Source organism: Physeter macrocephalus, chromosome 5 (assembly GCF_002837175.3).
Source record: "Physeter macrocephalus isolate SW-GA chromosome 5, ASM283717v5, whole genome shotgun sequence".
Taxonomy (NCBI): Eukaryota; Metazoa; Chordata; class Mammalia; order Artiodactyla; family Physeteridae; genus Physeter; species Physeter macrocephalus.
Genome location: NC_041218.1, coordinates 19592379 through 19611887, shown reverse-complemented (window position 1 = coordinate 19611887; position 19509 = coordinate 19592379). Strand labels below are relative to the sequence as shown.

The following is a 19509-nucleotide window of genomic DNA, read 5'->3' as shown; positions in this document are numbered from 1 at the left end:
GGCTCTTTTTCAATATAAACAAAAGCCCTTGTGTTTTTTCGCAATTGTGCCTGCCCGATTCTTCCATCTGGCTTTCATTAAGGCCAATGAATGTTAGATGGGTGCAACCTCAAAATGATGGGTCCTTTGGGAACTGGAGTCGGTGGGGGGGGTGGGGTGGGGGCTCTGCTGTGGAATAATCCTCTAGCTAAACCAAATTTAATCTCATTAGCAGGGTAATTGTGCTGTGAGGAGAAATGGCCAACCTGGTTAAAGAGAAACCCACATAGTCTAATTACTCTTTCACTTTTGTCATTGAAAAATAGAACATTGAACCAAGAGGCAAAAGATGCAGATTTTGTGCTTGGCCTAACATTGTGATTGAGTCTCATAAAATTCCAGATCTCTCGCAGCTCCTGAGGCCTGTGTATGGCATTGGTGCCATGTCACAACACATTCTGCAATCCTTTCCTATAGAAGCACACCAATAGTAGAGGTTCCTGTCATGTCTCTCCTTTTTAATACATGTATTTTGCCCATTCATTTTTCCACCCAAGTTGTATGTATTTGACTTCGCCAATGTGTTTTTTTTTTTTTTTTTTTGCGATACGCGGGCCTCTCGCTGTTGTGGCCTCTCCCGTTGCGGAGCACAGGCTCCGGACGCGCAGGCTCAGCGGCCGTGGCTCACGGGCCCAGCCCCTCCGCGGCATGTGGGATCTTCCCGGACCGGGGCACGAACCCGTGTCCCCTGCATTGGCAGGTGGACTCCCAACCACTGCTCCACCAGGGAAGCCCCTTTGCCAATGTTTTTAAAACTACCAAAATATCTAAAACTAAGTTGTGAAAAATATGCCTTTCCATCTTTGGAAATGAGCACATTGGGAAATTTTCTAAAATCATTGAATCTGTGATCAGTTATTTTACTTTCTTCTGAATTTCCATGCATATGGGTTTTGCCATTTTTAGGATATGATATAGAAGAAAGAATGGTGAACTAATTAGGAGCCAGATCTAGGTACAAGACACAATCTTAAAACTTGATAGCAGTGTGACCTTCAGCAAATTACATACACACACCACACACACACACACACACACACACAGAGCTGAGGGAATTTGCAGCCAATCTGATGGACTAGATATTTTTTCAAAAGTTTAATATGAAACAAAGTAGTTTTCTGAAATTAATTTTTCCATAAGATTTACTGCATATTTTTACGTTGATAAATCATATTTTCATTACATTTTTTCCATTGCTTTGAAAACAGGAAGCATTTCTCAGATGAAACCAGGGCAGACGTTGGCTTTTTTTTTTCCTTAATGTTCAAACTACCTCCATAGGCTTTTTCTGTCTCTGGTATATTCAGCTTCAATTAGTAGCAATAATCAGCCCAAGAGTATAACTCAGTGAACAGAGTAATCTGATTGCAGACACTGACTATTGGACAGGTCTTTTATCTTCTATGTGTTTTAGATATTTGTCATCAGCATAATCCAGAGAAATATCAGTTCTGCAGGAACTGATAATATTGTAATCAAAATCCTTCTGTAAGGTCTAGTTTTTCTTCAGAAATGTTGTGTATTCCATCATTTTAATGCCTCTACGATTGATAGATATTAACCTACAAATAATCTGCAGACAAGAGGCCCTATTTTTTTCTGTATTGTTTTACATATAAATGTAATAATCTGTGCTTTTCTGCATCTCAGATTTGTGAACAGAATTTTAAATTCTGATTTAGCCTTACAGAGGATATGAAAACTTGAATAAAATAGGACAGTAGGAATGATAAAGTCTTTAATTCCTCCAGTAAGTGGACCTATTTATGAAACTATAAAGAAGGAAGTGACTCTGAGGCCTCTGGCAGGAAAGAAGGACAATAATAGTAGAACGCCAGCTGAGATGGCTTAAAAATGTTTAGCTTAGTTCGCTTTCAATATTAAGTTGATATTACTACAGCCCATTTTATCATGTTGAAACCCTAACAGTGTGATATGACTATAAATGGCCAAAAGTGAGACTCTAGAAGGCACATAATTTCTTCCAAATAGAAAAGAGCTCTGTAGGAGGTAGATTTGAGGAGAACTTTGAACCATTACAGAAAATAACTTTGTGAATATTTGCAAGATAATTATAGATATCGGTCTGGAAAAGTGTGGACGTGGGAGCAGAGGACGGAACCAACAGTGTTATGAGAAGAAGAGCATGACTTAATTGAAACAATCAAGTATGTGAATAAAGAAGATAAAAGTAGAAAAGTTTAGATAGGCAATGTCTGTGACTCACATATATCATAATTGTTGGCTAGGGGATCACTTACTATTTTTCAGGTACTTTTTCTTAGAGCACATTGCATTCAGGTTGGCAATTAATCAAGTGATGATAAACCTAAGAGTGGGATATGAAATAATCATAAGCTGGGACTTCCCTGGTGGCACAGTGGTTAAGAATCCACCTGCCAATGCAGGGGACACGGGTTCCATCCCTGGTCCAGAAAGATTGCACATGCCACGGAGCAACTAAGCCCATGCACCACAACTGCTGAACCCGCGAACCACAGCTACCGAGCCCGCGTGCCATAGCTACTGAAGCCCGTGCGCCTAGAGCCAGTGCTCTGCAACGAAGAGTAGCCCCCACTCGCCGTAACTAGATAAAGCCCACACGCAGCAATGAAGGCCCAGCGCAGCCAAAACTTAATTAATTAATTAATTAATTATTTTAAAAAATCATAAGCTAAGTTCAGGAACAAGGTTAGTTGCCAAATAGGCTCATTAGAAGTAATTCAAACTGAGTTTTCCAAAGCATTCATTTATTAAATATAATAAAGTCCATCCTTGTTGAGGAACAGTGAAGGAGAGAACCAAGTGGCCTGCCCGTCTCTTCCAGCAAATATATACTGTAATTTTATCCCAGCAGGCTCACAGTCCATGTTTTTGACACATGATATACATCCAAGCTTTGACTTCTGTCATTGATGCAGAAGTAGTATTCAGTTTAGGCCAGATTCAGTAGATTTCACATTACCAGGCATGTGATCAGGATTTGATTTGTTAGTAGTTTGCCTTAAAAGGCCTCATATTAATAGATTTCACATAATGCATGTATCATTTAACTTCACAGTCTTTTCTTTTTTCTTTCACTTTCTCTATTCTTTTTTTCACCTTGTTTAGCCAGCCAAATTTATACCGTAAAACATAGCCTTACAATAACCTGTGCATTGTAACCCTTCAAAAAAGCACTGGCCTTTCAGACAAGCCTGAGTTGTGACAGAAACATAATATCATCATTTCTTAAAGCATTTATTGACAGTGTCCACTGTACTTGACATAGTGTTAAGTGCTTCGAGTATGATTCAGAAATGTACAAAGCACAGTTGCTGCTCTGAAGGAGCTTAATTCTGATAGGGAGGAGAATGAGTAATGCTATGTGACGAAGTAAAGGAGTTCAAATTAATAAAGTGGCTTAAAGAGATCAGGGAAGGGCTTCCCTGGTGGCGCAGTGGTTAAGAATCTGCCTGCCAATGCAGGCGGCACGGATTTGAGCCCTGGTCCGGGAAGATCCCACATGCTGCGGAGCAACTAAGTCCGTGTGCCACAACTACTGAGCCTGCGTTCTAGAGCCCACGAGCCACAACTACTGAGCCCCCGCGCCACAACTACTGAAGCCCGCGTGCCTAGACCCTGTGCTCCACAACAAGAGAAGCCACCACAATGAGAAGCCCATGCACCTCAACGAAGAGTAGCCCCCGCTCGCCACAACTAGAGAAAGCTCACGCACGGCGACAAAGACCCAACACAGCCAAAAATAAATAAATTTATACTAAAAAAAAAAAGAGAGATCAGGGAAAACTTCGAGTTGAGTGAGCTTTGAATGGGTCCTTGAAGGGAGATTATAGTGAAAATGACAGTTTTTTAAACATCCACTCTAGCTTATTTGTCACAATATAGAAAATGCGTGGATGAACTAGAAGTAGAGCACATGGACATCATGAAAAAAGACATGGAATTTTTTTTTAATGTGGAGAAGACACAGAAAACAAAGTTTGCTAATGACTGGAAGTGGAAATATGTTACTTATTTCTTGATTACCTACTAGGTACTAAACACAATCTACAGGAACAAGACACATCCCCTCTCCTCAGGATGTTTACAAACTAGGAGGGAATACAGACACCTCAACGGGAATATTCTGTGGACCTAGGGTGCTATGGGGGGCACAGTGAAAGGCATTCAACCTAGACTCGAGGGACAGGTCCTCCTGGAGAAAGTAATATCTGAGCTAGTGGCTGTAGAGCAAATGACATTTGGAAAAAAGAGGTATGGGTGGAGTGTTTAGGCAAATGGACCACCATGGGCAGAGACCTGGAGGTAAGAAAGCAGGTCATGTTTGTGAAACTGCAAGTAGTTATATAATCTGTGCTTTAGTGAAATTAATATAGTAGTTGTATGTTAGATACATTGAAGGAAGAAGGGGTGAAAGATGGAAAAACCAGTTAGGAGATTGTTTTAGGGAGGCCTGGGAAATAAATTGCCTTATATCAAATTCCATCCAGTCATCATCTACATCATCTAATTTAATGAAAGGCTAAAGTATGGTGCCAGGTGTTACAACAGAGACACAGGGATGTTTTTTCAGGCTCTGGCATGGAACTCTTTGAGGTGGTACCATTCATATCATGTGCTGTGGGCACAACAGCCCCTGGGCAGGACGCTTTCACTGTGGATGCTTTATCCCCTCTAACAGTACATGGCATAAGGTAGACACTCCATAGATATTGCTTAAATAAGTGAGGGAATAAAGAAGTGAATCAAGAGATAATATAAAGAAAATGTTTCTAAGCCTGGAAGCGTCTTGCATGAGTAGCAAGAAGACTGGGTAACCGAATGGGGATGCTGCAAAAATAGAGAACACAGAAAGAGAGGATTGAAATAATGGGGGGGCGGCTCTGAGGTTCCATTTTGGACATTGTTTGAGTTAACAAGAGGATACCCAGAGAAAGTATCTAATAGGAGATTAAAAACTCAGGTTAGGAGCTTGGGGAAAGAAGTTAGGACTGGAGATCAGATTTATTATATTTCAAGAGAAATAATTTGGTAATTCAAATATATGTGTTTAGCAATATTATGGTCCTCTCAGTCCACACAAGGTTCCACTACATCAACACACACGCTAGTAGGGTTTTCCGCATGGATTCTATTGATTGTGTTCCGCTCACCAGCCCTCCTCAAGAGTTCTAACCCCAGGGTCAAACATCCGGGAGACAGTAATGTTAGAAAAGTACGATGGATACAGTGAAGTCCTGCATGGATCATATGTAAGATACAGATATTATTATAATAGGGCAGACTTCAGGGAATTATTGCGAGAACTACCTAAAATAATCCATATAAAGCTCTTCAGTTAGGACATGGTGAGAACTCAGTAGATGTAATCAGTTATTAATACTGCTTCTACTCACGTAGCAACAGGGAGGAAATTTGCCAGACTGATATGAACCACCTAAAATAAAGTATATTTAATATGTTACACATAAGTTTCCAGGTGATAATGATAGACATTTTGTAATAAGTTGAGATTTTTTTCTTGAAAATTTTCCTGACAGCCTTATCTTCCATTAAAAAATACAAAGGAAAGGTTATTTTACTGTAAATAAGATAAATAAAAAGCATAAAAACAATTCCAGGCCTATCGGAAGAAGCAGGATTATCATTTTATCTGGGTTTTATATCAGTAGCCCTTATTTACATGATTTTTTTGTTTAAAGCTTGCTTAATATTAAGAGTTAGCATTTGGGTTATTTCAATTTCCAAATTATATGCTTAAAAAATATAAACAGCTGTCATGATAAAGAGGCTTACTTCATTCTACCTAAAGTGCTTTTCAGTCTGGAGGGAACTCTTAAACGTAGTCACAAATCACTTGCAATATACTCATGGTAAGATTTTTTCAAGTTAAATTTGTTTACAAGCCAGCAGAGCTCAAATTTTGCAGATAATATTCTTTTCTCCCTTTACTTAATGATTTTTACCTCTTTTCTCCTCTAGTCCTAAGCATGAATTTCACTTGTTACAAATAGAGCACCCAAATCCCTTTTTATTTCATTAATTCAGCAAATTGTCTCCTAGGGGTATGGACTGAGGCCATGATTGGCTTCTGCAATGATGAGCTTATTTTGCACTTTTACCCAGAAAATCTTCAGATACAAAAGTCACAGAAAGTAGTTACACTCAGCATGAACAATTACAGACTGTTGGGGGAGACTCTTCCTGATGTGCCGGTGACTTACTCCCATGAATTAAGAGGCAAATGTGCTCCAAAGTGCATTAACCTTTATGGATTTTTCTTCGGTTTTCATGTTCCACTGATTTATGGTCTTAAATATGCCTGTTGCTGCTGTTTCTGAATGAGTCCCTTGTAAATCATTTCTAAATTATCTTTTTCGAGTCAGATAATCTGAGTCAGTTGAATATATCTCCAATCAATTCCTCTGAGGCTTCTTTCCTTCTTGGCCCAAGTTATTTTCAGTTTGTTCTGTGCCTTAAATGTCATATCCGAGAGTAATTGACTAAGTAAGAAATATGTTGTAAAGGAGCCATACTTGCTGGGCAGCTGCTTTTTGCACTGAGTTGTGTCCAGCCTTTGCCTGGCCTCACTTGAGTCTGATTCCAAAGGCCCATTTACCTGAGTACAGCCAACTGGACACAGTTCTTTGTGTGAGGATGGGCTTGTGTCCGAGAGTGGATTTACTCTGGGCTGTAGATTGATTTTTTTCTTACCAGTTAAGCATGGTAGGGATTTTGAAAGTTCTGTGTTCTCATAAAAGCCCACTATTTCCCTTAGAGTGATGTGAAGGAAGAGCACGTAGGATTCTTATTAGTGCTGCTTGGCATCTTTTCACATGGGCCCATATTTCTCCAGAAAAGTTCTGCATTTGGCAGTCAGTGTTTCATTCTCCTTCTGGCTCTGAAGATTATTTGTTTATTGGATTTGAGGGAAAATGTGCATTTTTTTTGTCTCCTCATAACTAATGTGTCATTCAGGCTATAGGGTTGTGGTTAGTGCTGTTGTTTGCAATCTTTCCATAAAACCAAAACACAAAATCAGTTTCAGAAAATTCAAATTCAGAATTCTGGCTTTTAAAGCACAAAATTATTTATTCGTGTCTCTGTCATAAATAGTGCATCACTGTTTATTGCTAATTAAGTTTTTCATGTAGATGTTTATAAATATCTGTGTCCTGGGACATTATTAAATGTACATATATTAAACTTGACCATGAGAATGGTGACATGGGGACTTACTTTTGAATATGCTTGACAACTTAAGCAGAGCTTCTATAGGCCTGTAAATGTCTCATAACTTTTCACATAGAAACCTTGAACTAAATGAAAGGGAGGAGGTGGTTCAGATATTTTTTAATGTCTTTAAAGCCGTTTTACAGTAGAAGAGATTCAGAGCTTCTCGGTGGAGGTAAGCATGGTACATCTCTGCAGAGAGGCAAGACTGGATTAGAAGTTACTTTAGTGGAAATGATATATTGCAAGATACTGCAGAATGTAGGAGGTCAGAGGAATAAATCACACATATTTACTGTTTCTAATACATGGGATCAGGAGAAAAATCCCAGGCCTCTCAGGTAAATATTTTGTGTACATGATTCAGCTCAAACTACCAAAACATGTGTGTGGTAATATGACAAAATCAGGAATAATCAAAGTGAAAAGAATTAAAGTATTTTATGTTTAAAATATTTTAGATAATGATACACATTATATACAAAAGTATACATCAAAAAGAGAATTCAGGAAGAGAAATTAAGGAAACACTCCCATTTACCACAACAACAAAAAGAATAAAATACCTAGGAATAAACCTGCCTAAGGAGGCGAAAGACTTGTACTTAGAAAACTATAAAACACTGATGAAAGAAATCAAAGATGACATAAACAGGTGGAGAAATATACCATGTTCTTGGATTGGGAGAATCACTATTGTGAAAATTACTATACTACCCAAAGCAATCTACAGATTCAGTGCAATCCCTGTCAAACTACCAATGGCACTCTTCACAGAATTAGAACAAAAAATTTTACAATCTGTATGGAAACACAAGAGACCCCGAATAGCCGAAGCAATCCTGAGAAAGAAAAACAGAGCTGGAGGAATCAGGCTCCCCAACTTCAAACTATACCACAAAACTGCAGTAATCAAGACAGTGTGGTACTGGCACAAAAACAGAAATATAGATCAATGGAACAGGATAGAAAGCCCAGAGATAAACCCACGCACACCTGGTCACCTAATTTACGACAGAGGAGGCAAGAACATACAATGGAGAAAAGACAGCCTCTTCAATAAGTGGTGCTGGGGAAACTGGACAGCTACATGTAAAAGAATGAAATTAAAATACTACCTAACACCATACACAAAAATAAACTCAAAATTGATTAAAGACTTAAATGTAAGACCAGACACTATAAAACTATCAGTCGAAAACATAGGAAAAACACTCTTTGGCATAATCCACAGCAAGATCTTAAACATAAACAAGACAAAGAGACAACCCTCAGAATGGGAGAAAATATTCACCAATGAAACAACAGACAAAGGATCAATCTCCAAAATATACAAACAGCTCATGAAGCTCGTATCATAAAAACAAACAATCCAGTTAAAAAATGGGCAGAAGACCTAAATAGACATTTCACCAAGGAAGACAAACAGATGGCCAAGAGGCACATGAAAAGATGCTCAACATACTAATTATTAGAGAAATGCAAATGAAAACTACAATGAGGTATCACCTCATGCTGGTCAGAATGGCCATTATCAAAAAATCTAGAAACAGTAAATGCTGGAAAGGGTGTGGTGAAAAGGGAACCCTGCTGCACTGTTGGTGGGTATGTAAATTAATACAACCACTATGGAAAACAGTATGGAGGTTCCTTGAAAAAACTAAAACTAGAACTACCATATGACCCAGCAATCCCACTACTGGGCATATACCCTGAGAAAACCATAATTCAAAAAGACAGCCATGAAAAGAAATGAAATTGAGTTATTTGTAGTGAGGTGGATGGACCTAGAGTCTGTCATACAGAGTGAAGTAAGTCAGAAAGAGAAAAACAAATACCGCATGCTAACACATATATATGGAATCTAAAAAAAAATAAATGGTACTGATGAACCTAGTTACAGGGCAGGAATAGAGAGGTAGACATAGAGAATGGACTTTGGGACATGGGGTGGGAGGGCAAAGCTGGGGTGAAATGAGAGTAGCATCGACATATATACACTACCGAATGTAAAATAGTTGGCTGGTGGGAAGCAGCCGCATAGCACAGGGAGATCGGCTCGGTGCTTTGTGACCACCAAGAGGGGTGGGATAGGGAGGATGGGAGGGAGGCTCAAGAGGGAGGGGATATGGGGACATGTGTATGCATATGGGTGATTCGCTTTGTTGTACAACAGAAACTAACACAGTATTGTGAAGCAATTATACTCCAATAAAGATCTATTAAAAATAAATAAATAAAGCCTTAGTGTAATAGATATCACTGAAAAAAAAAAAAAAAACAGAATTACCAATAAGCAGTGACATTGTTTGTGGGAGAGCCATGAATGAATTCCTACTCCAAAAGCCAGAATTCTGAATTTGAGTTTTCTGAAATTTGTACCTTTGATTTTGTATTTTGGTTCTATGGAAAGAATTTAGTTCCCCCTGATTGGATTCAGGTTATGCATTTTTGGCAAGAATATCAGAGAAGTGATGCTGTATTCTTCTCTGCATCATGTCATATGGCACATGATGTCAGTTTGTCCCATTACTGATAATGTTGGCCATAGAATTTTTTAAACTACTAGGCTGTGAATATAAGGAATACTTATACACTGTGCGCAAGTATTTTCATTCAACTGAATATTGCTCTCATTGCAACTTCTAAAATACAGTACAGGTCCTGTGTGTTCAAGAATACTTCCAGCTGGTGGCAGCCATAATTGTTGGCTGAGATGAAATGGAAGAAATGGAGCTTTACAACAAGATGGAATTTGTGATGAGGAGTCTGGGTTAAGGAATGGGCTTGGGAAGCTTGAATGAAATTTTAATTAGTATAGTTTTCCTGGATAGAAATCAAATCAGTATAAAAATTTTGAAAATACTGGGTCAGGTGTGGGTACTGTGTGTTCATGTATGCATTCCAAAGGACACATACTTGCTATAAGGAAGAGTAAATTTAAAATATAGGTACTGCATATGTACAGATTTTTGGAGCCCCACTGGTTGATAATAATCTGAAAATAAAATCTTTCGTGAAATATTTACAAATGGCAACATTAGAATTTAGGAAATAAGATCCACGCTGTAGACGTTCAAAGGCAGTAAAAATAGGTTGCCTACACTCTTTATGTGTTTTTTGGTTTATCCTACTCTACAGCTTGAGGTTTGGGAGCCTGATCTGAATAAGTTTCTTCAAAATCCTGTAATTAGATACTCCTCCTATAGCATTATGTAGATCCTCCTCTTTGATTCTCATTCTCTCTCTTTCCGTATACACAGATGTACCTGCGCTTTGTGTTTGCCTTCTCATCATTTACAAGGATAGGAAATCCCTAGTGTGAAAGCACTTCATAAGATTAGATAATACCCTTTTGACAGGGTTCCATCTGTGTTCCATCTTAACTTTGAAGTGTTTTCTTTCCTAACGAGATTCTTTCCACTGTTCAAAATTCAATGTTTTCTTACTTCCATAAAGCTGATTAGGAGCGTTGTTGGAAAAACAGGGCTTTTTGATGAATCTCCTCTATACCCGTGACTGACTCTCCTGTCTCCCATTCAACAGATTACTTTTACAGTTCTTAATAGGTGAACGGATCCATGCAGCATACTTTGCGAATCCGGGGGAAATAAAATATAGACTAACCCGTGAAAAATGATGAGGAGCTACTCCCAGTATTTTAACTTGTAGAAATAATTCAGCAGAAGCAAAATGAAGATGTTCACTGTAGGATTATCTGTAATAAAACCAGGAAGCAGCATTAATGTTTCCTAATAGATGTTTGGGTTAATAATGTATTGATGGAATGAATCTTACAATTATGAGTATTATCCTCTGTGAAAGGGCAAATATGAAGTACTGTGAACAGCCATATGGCATAAAGCGAAAAACAATGTGAGAAGGTGGCCAAGGACTAGAGAATACTCTTTCAGTCCAAGGCATCTGTGGTGGAGATACGGGATAATTTTCTTTCTTTCTTTTTCTATGAATCTTTTATTTGGACCTCCAGTCCAAATCCGTGGGAGACGGGCATTATTTATCGGAGAGGTCACGCCCTAGTTTTAGGAGCTATGGGTTGAAATTAAAGGAGCTATTAATTTTATTCAACACTTCATTCACCAGTTATTTCCTGAGAACTACTGTGTACCAGCCGTAGACTAGTATTAGGCACCGAGGATACATCAGTGAGAAATTTACACTTGACCCCTGGCCACGTGGGGTTTTGGTCATTCCTACATCCATGTGTTGCTGAAATAGTCAAAGTAATAATCTCATGGCCCATATTGCCAATTACGGATAATTGCACGGGAAAGTAAAGGAGCAAGTGAAAAAAAATCACAAAATACATCACACTTTGCTCTAGTCTCCAGCCTCATCAGGATTTATGTACTGATAGTAATTATACAAATAGCAGCAGCCACCACTTAATTAGCAGTTAACTTTATGTCAACCTCTGTGCTGAGCGCTTAACTTTTATTTCCTTATTTAATCATCAAAACAAATCCTGCGTGTTATATCCATTTTTACAGAATACACAAATAAGATGAAGAGAAGCTAAGTAACCTGCCCAAGACTATACATTCAAGATCCAGACCCAGGAATACCTACTTTACGTGTCTTGCCCTTGGCTACTCCACTTCCCTAAACCTTTCCTCTCTGCAGTGACTGTGAGTGTGATTCGCCTCCTGGCTGCCTAGGAAAGTTCTTATTCTGTGTCCTTCCTGCCCAAGAAAGGGCATTTTGTCATTTAATGTGATCACTTCTCATTTTTTCCAGAGTAAAGAAGAGGCTGGTGAGGCAGCCCTAATTTTTCTCTTTCATTCTCTTCCGCATGTTTTATGCCTTCTGAACACTGAGGACCCTCACAGCTCCCAAAGCAGATTTGGAAACATGTTGAATGGGTCCCCTCAAGTTAGAGATGACACCATCAACCTGAATGTGTCATTTTAGACTGATGTGTGTGCTTTAGGGAATAAATGATTTGTATTCGAAAGAGATCATTCAGCTGAAAGTGATGGGAGCGCCTCCATCCGTGCTGCTCAGAGCAGTTTCATGTTTTAGGGGCACCAAAGACAAATAAAGGACTAGAAAAAAAGAAAAAGTGGATAATTTAGAGCCTCTGTCACTTTGTTTAGGAGCAGGTTAACTACTAAAAATCTCCTCCTAATAACTGGTAAAGGTTTTGGAAATGCAAGAAGTACTTCTGCTCAGAAAACTCTTCTTCTAAGTCCCATTGAAAAGAATAAATAGGGTTTCTGATGATTGGTATATTTACTTGTTATTAAATTAATAACAGTGGTTGTCTTTCAGAGTCAGACCAAGGGGACCAAGATGCCCCTGGGTGGATGGTTTCTCTGAGGGTTAGATGAAATCAGAAGGAGTCAGCATAGTACCATGTGGTACTTGGAGATCTTAAAATTATAGCCATGGTTAACTGTGTACTCTTTATTTCTTCATTTTTTCCCTGGCTTCTTCTACTCATTCTCTTCTTAAAGATTTATTATATCTTGTTTTGGGTCAGGGTTTTATTTCCCTTTCCACGCTGATTACATCAATTAAGAAACCTCATTGCTGTTTGTCATGGCTTCTCAATTTCCCCTTTCCTGGGTGACTGTGATAATCCCCTATGTTCTCCTTCCCTCCCCCCACCCCGCCTCCACATGCCTCAGAGGTTAATGGAATGTTTCACTGGTGACATGGAAGAATAACCATGATGTATTTATTTATTAAGTAAAGGAAACTCTTCATTAGGTTAAACGGCTAAACTGAAGGAACATTTATACACCAAACTTTAAATGTGGTCTAATTGGAAAGCAATTTATGAAATATAGTCTTTGATAAATGTCGATAATTTTTACATTATCTAATTTAATTTTATTTGAGTAGCTAATATATTCACAGTTTTTAAAACAATCAAATGATTATGAAAAGTTAACATTGAAAAGTATATTCCCAGTCCTCTGCCAGGCCCCACCACCATCCCTGCTTCCTGTAGGTACTCACTTTTACTAGTTTTTTTGCGAATCCCTCCAGGATGTCTTTATAATAAATTAAATAAATGAGGTTATATAATTCTTATATGCAGGTCAGTATAGTAAATATGAACACTGCTAAATACCTTGCTTTTCTCACTTAACAATATATATCCTAGAGATCTTTTCATGTTGGTGCATCAAAAGCTTCCACGTTTGAGAGTTGGGGCTGCTGCCCAGTATTGCACAATGTGTAGATTCACCATAGTTTATTTAACTGATCTCTCATTGATGGATTTTTTGCATTGTTTCCAGTCTTTTGCCATAAAAGCAGTGCTACACTGATCTCTGTACCCTGTACATAGATCATCTCATCCACATTTAGATAACAGCTGTCAGAAGAATTTCTCAGAAGTGGGATTTCTGGGTCAAAGGAAATGCATTTGTAATTTTGGATGATAGTGCCAATTGGCCCTTCATAAGGGTTGTAACGTTTTTCACTCCCATCAGCAATATATGAGAATGGCTCTTTGTCCCCACTTAAACCGACAGTGTGTTTTCAAACTTTTGGAATCTGGCTGATGCATGGGTATAAAAAATGGTATCTCACAATGGAATATTACTCAGCCATGAAAAGAAATGAAATTGAGTTATTTGTAGTGAGGTGGATGGACCTAGAGTCTGTCATACAGAGGGAAGTAAGTCAGAAAGAGAAAAACAAATACCGTATGCTAACGTGTATGTATGGAATCTAAAAAAAGAAAAAATGGTTCTGAAGACCCTAGGGGCAGGACAGGAATAAAGACGCAGACTTAGAGAATGGACTTGAGGACACGGGGAGGGGGAAGGGTAAGCTGGGCCGACGTGAGAGAGTGGCACTGACATATGTACACTACCAAATGTAAAACAGATAGCTAGTGGGAAGCAGCCACATAGCACAGGGAGATCAGCTCAGTGCTTTGTGACCACCTAGAGTGGTGGGATAGGGAGGGTGGGAGGGAGGGAAACACAAGAGGGAAGAGATATGGGGATATATGTATATGTATAGCTGATTTACTTTGTTATAAAGCAGAAACTACCACACCATTGTAAAGCAATATACTCCAATAAAGATGTTAAAAATAAATAAATAAATAAAAATAAAAATACATTAATGACCAAAAAATGGTATCTCAGTATAGTTTACTTTTCATTTTTCTCATTATGAATGAAGTTAAAACTTTTGGTGTGTTTAATGGTCACTTCCTGTAAATTGTCGTTTCATGTCTTTTGATCATTTTTCTACTATGTTCTTTAGTTTTTTTTTACTAACTGTTATCTGTGGCATAAGTTGCACATATATATTCCCAGTTAGTCATTCATTTTTTTGTCTTTATTTCATGTGATTCTGTTTCACTTTATTTTGCTTCTACACTTTTGAGAAAAATTTAAAGTACAAGGCCACTCTTACTTTGCAAAGCATTGTGGAACTGTAAAACTCACCATGCAGAGCAATATTTTTTTTGTTTGTTTTTGTTTTTCTTTTGAGCAATATTAATCAATGGGGAAAATCAATTGTTTCATGACTTTAAAAGTTTTTTGTGAAAACATTAAAAATTCTCTACTGTCAGTTACAAATATATACAGAAATGAAAAATAAAATAATATGTATTCATACACTGTAACATTAGAAACACTGAGAATTAAAGTGTTTTCTTTGTAAATCTTACCAAGAGTAATTTGAACAGTGCTTGCCACCTTCTTCTTTTTGGGTACTTTACGATACACAGTGAGCATCTTTTCTGTGCATTGGTGAAATGTCATACTTCCTTCTTAGTTTAGATCGGCTGCCAGCATTTTATTCTTTGCTTTTCAATGTCGTGAAACATCTCCAAGGGTTCCTTCAAGGTAACATTTTTTTGCTGACATCCCTTCCTCTGGGCTGTCTTCATCTCTTTTATCACAACCATTTTCTCTTTTAAGGTCAGTAAGTTCACCTTTACTCTGGCTGCAGATACCTCTCAAATGGGGCCAGTGTCGAGGTTCCCAGGGTCAGTTATTTCTTCTGTAAATCCATTTACATTCAGTTCAAATTTCGCTCGCAGTGTTAACTTTCAGTTTTTTTTTTTTCCCCTGTACTTTTAGGTGTTTGGGCCAATTCATTTTTTTCAGTTATCCGTTTTTGTAAACTGTCACATGGGTTTATCACTGAGAGACAAGGAGACAACACAGCTACACACTTTGCTGTCTGTCCATGAACTGCGTAACGGATGTGCAGTGACCAATCACTGATTGACTTTGAAAGAAGTGACATGTTTGATCATTGATTATGATAAACATTAATTATTTACATGGAGATTTCTAGATTGAAGCCCTAGAGTTTGTACTTCATGCCATTACTCACAGTTAACTTACTGTGGTAACTGGAATTCAAATCTTGTTGTACTGGTGTTATTCACTAAACTTTAGTAACTTCCATCTGTGCATATCAGAACCATGAAAGCAGGAGCTGCCAGTGTAGAAAAGTACAAAGAATAACATAACAAATATCTGCATACTCATCTCTGAGTTTTGACAGTTAACATTCTGCTATGTATGCTTTAAGTGTTTTTAATAAAGGAAATTGATCATTACAAATAAGGTTTAAGTTCTCCTTTGCCCCCACCTCCCATCCTGTTTCCTTTCATAACCTCCCAACAGCATCATAAATTTAAATACTATCCTTTCTTTTTAAAAGTTCTATCTACATGTATAAAGATCCTAATAAGAAATATGCAGTATTTGGGGTGTACTTTTTGCTTTGTATCATAATTTGATTTTTTGTTTATCATGCTTTCTTTTGCTTCTTATATTCTTATTTCCTTCTTGAATTAATAAAAAATATTTTTGTCTCTCCTTTTTTCCCCCTAGTGTGGAATTTTTGTTTCTGTTTCATCCTATTTCTATTGGATAAGTGAAATAACTTGTGTTAGAAAAAACTCATATGTAGGTGGATAATAGAGTGACCTGCTCTTGTTTAGAATTCTGGTAATTTCCCCACATCTCTCCGTGGAAGCAGCAAAAGCCAGAGGTACCCATGTGTGTTTGGTCATATTTCTGTAGCTATCTTTCTGATACATTTAACAGTGGTTGTGCTCTGTTTGTCTTCCAGATTCATTCAGGAGATAGAGCACGCCTTGGGACTTGGCCCAGCCAAACAGTGTCCTCTTCGAGAGTTTCTCACCGTGTACATCAAAAACATCTTCCTCAATCAGGTCTTGGCTGAGATCAACAAGGAGATTGAAGGAGTCACGAAAACATCTGACCCCCTGAAGATCCTAGCTAATGCAGACACCATGAAAGTGCTGGGGGTGCAGCGGCCTCTCCTACAGGTAATCACATCCTTTGAACTTACTGTTTTTATCTGCAGTTTTCATTGACTTGGCAAGAGTCACAAATTGAAAAAAGAAGAAGAGTTACCATCTGTTTCCATGTTCATCAGGGACAAAACAAGAGGAAATAAATTGAATAGGCACCAGGGAAATTAAGGACTAGTGTAGAGATAATGGAAATTCCTGAAGATCTTTAAGAAAAAAGTGGTTAGCTTTGAATAGGGGAGATGGTGAGTCTCATTAACATGCAGGCAACTCCTCATTATTGGCCTGGAATTTGTCCTTGAAAAGAACTCTCTTTCCAATGGTGAATGCATCCTGGAGTAGAAGGACTTACAGGAAGGAAGTTATTCTGCGTAACCTCAGTTACCAACAGTAAACCCTCTGTACCATTTGAGGGCTGACTTACCGTATATAACTTGACTAGCTCACAGTGAATTTGAACCCACCCAAAAAACTGGCTTTTAAAAGTCAGATCATTTATTAATTTAAGTGATGATCATCTTAATATGAAAATTTTACTTTCGTTGTATAAAAAAATGGTTTCTGGACAACAGAAATAAGATAATTTGTCAGATGTATGGATTAATAGACTTGAGGTGTTTGTTTTATGTGCTTTAAGCCAGTGACTTAGAGGTAAATATAAGACTAAGAAAATTACTGTGAATTTCAATTCTGGCTATACGTTAATTATTATTACATTGTAATTGAATCTTTATAGTGTTTCTTCATTTAAGGGAATGATGGGTACAATAGCATAGTTTTATGTAAGTTGCATGAGATATATACATATATATATATATTATATATATATATATATATATAGTTGTTTCAGTTGCCTGCCTTTACCTGCTTTTATATATGTCTTCCTTGGTTCTTCCTTCTTTGTACATTAGAATTAATAGAAATGCTGGCCCTTTCATAGGGAAATGGCCTAGTTATGAGCATTCTTTTTTTATAAGCAAATTATTCTATGGTATTGAGAAAATAGAATAGAGGCATTCACTTCTACCAGAACTTGAACAATAGCATCACACCTAGGAAAGTGTTCGTTTGCATTGCCTGAGTTTATGTTAGATGTGTTCCTAGTGAGGATCTGTACTGAGTATGGGATGCAGAGAAGGGAGAATAGCAAAGGCGTGTGCTCACTCATCCCATGCCCCTGCTGGATTACTCTCCACGGGCTCTTTGCATGGCTGGCATCTTGTCTTGGTGCCTGTTCAAATGTCACCTCCACAGGGAAGCTTTTCCTAACTATCCTACCTAAGTAGGTCCCCTTCCTTGGTTATTCTCCATTCCCCCCCTGCCCCCACCTCCTGCTCCCAGTCTTTCTGTTCTCAACACCGAAGCCAAACTCTATGAACTGTATCACCAAAACTTCCTCGCCAAGTGACTTGTGATCAGGTTCTGCCGGTAGGAAGCACTAGCAGAAGATTGGAAGGTAAAAGGAGAAAGAGGTTGGGTTCTTATCTCCTTCCTTTCCACTTTGGATCATAGTTTTGGCTTTGGGTGCCTCCCTCTGTAACCAGAGGTCCTGCCAGGCGACACTTCCTGTATGGCTTCAGCTCTCACTGGACGCTGGCAATACCATCTCTCCTCCTTGGCTCTTGATGATAGCTTTCTGCTGTTACTGGTCTCTGGGTGCCTCAGCATCCCTTGTTGCTTCTTTCAGTGCTGCCCGTACCTCTGTCAGTCATCTCTTCATTAATATTTCTTCAGTTAGTCATCTGAATGGAATTCTGTTTTTTGTTAGGATCATGAATAGATCTCCCCAGTTAGTCACTGTTTTAACATTTTAATTTTTTTCCTTCTTAGCACAACTATAATCATTTATTTTCTAGCTTATTGATTTCCTATCTTTTCCCACTAGAAATTAAGTTCCAAAAGCATAGTACAGTATCAGGCAGTAGGAAGACACTCGATAGTTTGTTGAATGAATGTTTATGTGTGTCGGTGGGTGGGTGGGTGGATGGATGGATGGGTGGATGGATGGGTGGGTGGATGGATGGACACAGTGAATAAATTTTGAGAGTCTTAACTGCAGAGTCAGAGTGGGAAGATGAGAAAGAGAGTGACACAAACTTGTTTACACTTATCTTATGTCTGACAATATCATTAACATCCTCTCCATCAGAAAACCTCTCAGTATGTATATCCCTCAAGTATCATGCTGTGTGCTGTACAGAGCAACTTTAATATGCTTAGTGTACTAAATTTAATAGGAATAATGCACTACAGAGTGAATCTGGGAACGAAAGATGCTGGCTCATTAAACATGATGATTTTCAACTTGAGTAACAAAGACAGATTAAAACTCCACTAGTTGACTACAGTCTGGGCCACGTCGGGGCCACACACTGCTGGCTAAATGGCATCCCTGGGCAGCCTACTGATGTGCTTGTCAAGTCACTCCTAACCTCATCGCCAGCCATTTGTACATGTTACTCCGCCTCTTGTTCTTTAAGTCAGTTACTCCGTTCTGAGGCTGTGTAAGAACTCCAACTTTACCTCTTCTTTGACCTTGTCAAGATATGATAGTTATATGTAAGAGAATAAGTCTTAAAACTAAGGCCATGCAAGGTATCAACCTCCAAATATGTTTACAGAGCCCAAACACCTTCTTTCTTATTTGGTTATTTTGTTGTCCTCTCTTTCTTCATAAAAATTTTATGAGAATGCACATTAGTTAGACCATATCAGTAAATTTGTTTAATATTCTCAGTTATGAGGTTAAAAAAGCAAGTGAGGAGGTGGTTATTTTCCTTTCCCATCTTGAGAAAGTCTCTTGCTTTATAATGATCGTAAATTGTTTTCAAACATAATTTCCCATGCACAAATTTCAGTGTTTCTTAAATGTGTTTCAGTGTCACCTTGATATTTTTATTCTCAGCTAATTATATGTAACTAAAGAAAAATAATGGAGAAATTAT

The 19509-nt window shown here is 38.2% G+C and overlaps 1 protein-coding gene across 4 annotated transcripts in view; it reads left to right on the top strand.

Moving 5' to 3' along the window:
- The window catches only part of EXOC4 (exocyst complex component 4), an 869227-nt gene that overhangs the window by 607646 nt on the left and 242072 nt on the right, over nt 1–19509 (top strand). For all 4 annotated transcript variants that reach the window (XM_024130229.2, XM_024130235.3, XM_028489724.2 and 1 more), the window contains exon 11: nt 16360–16579. In XM_024130229.2, the coding sequence (XP_023985997.1) occupies nt 16360–16579 (220 nt within the window). The remainder of the gene's footprint in view (nt 1–16359; nt 16580–19509) is intronic.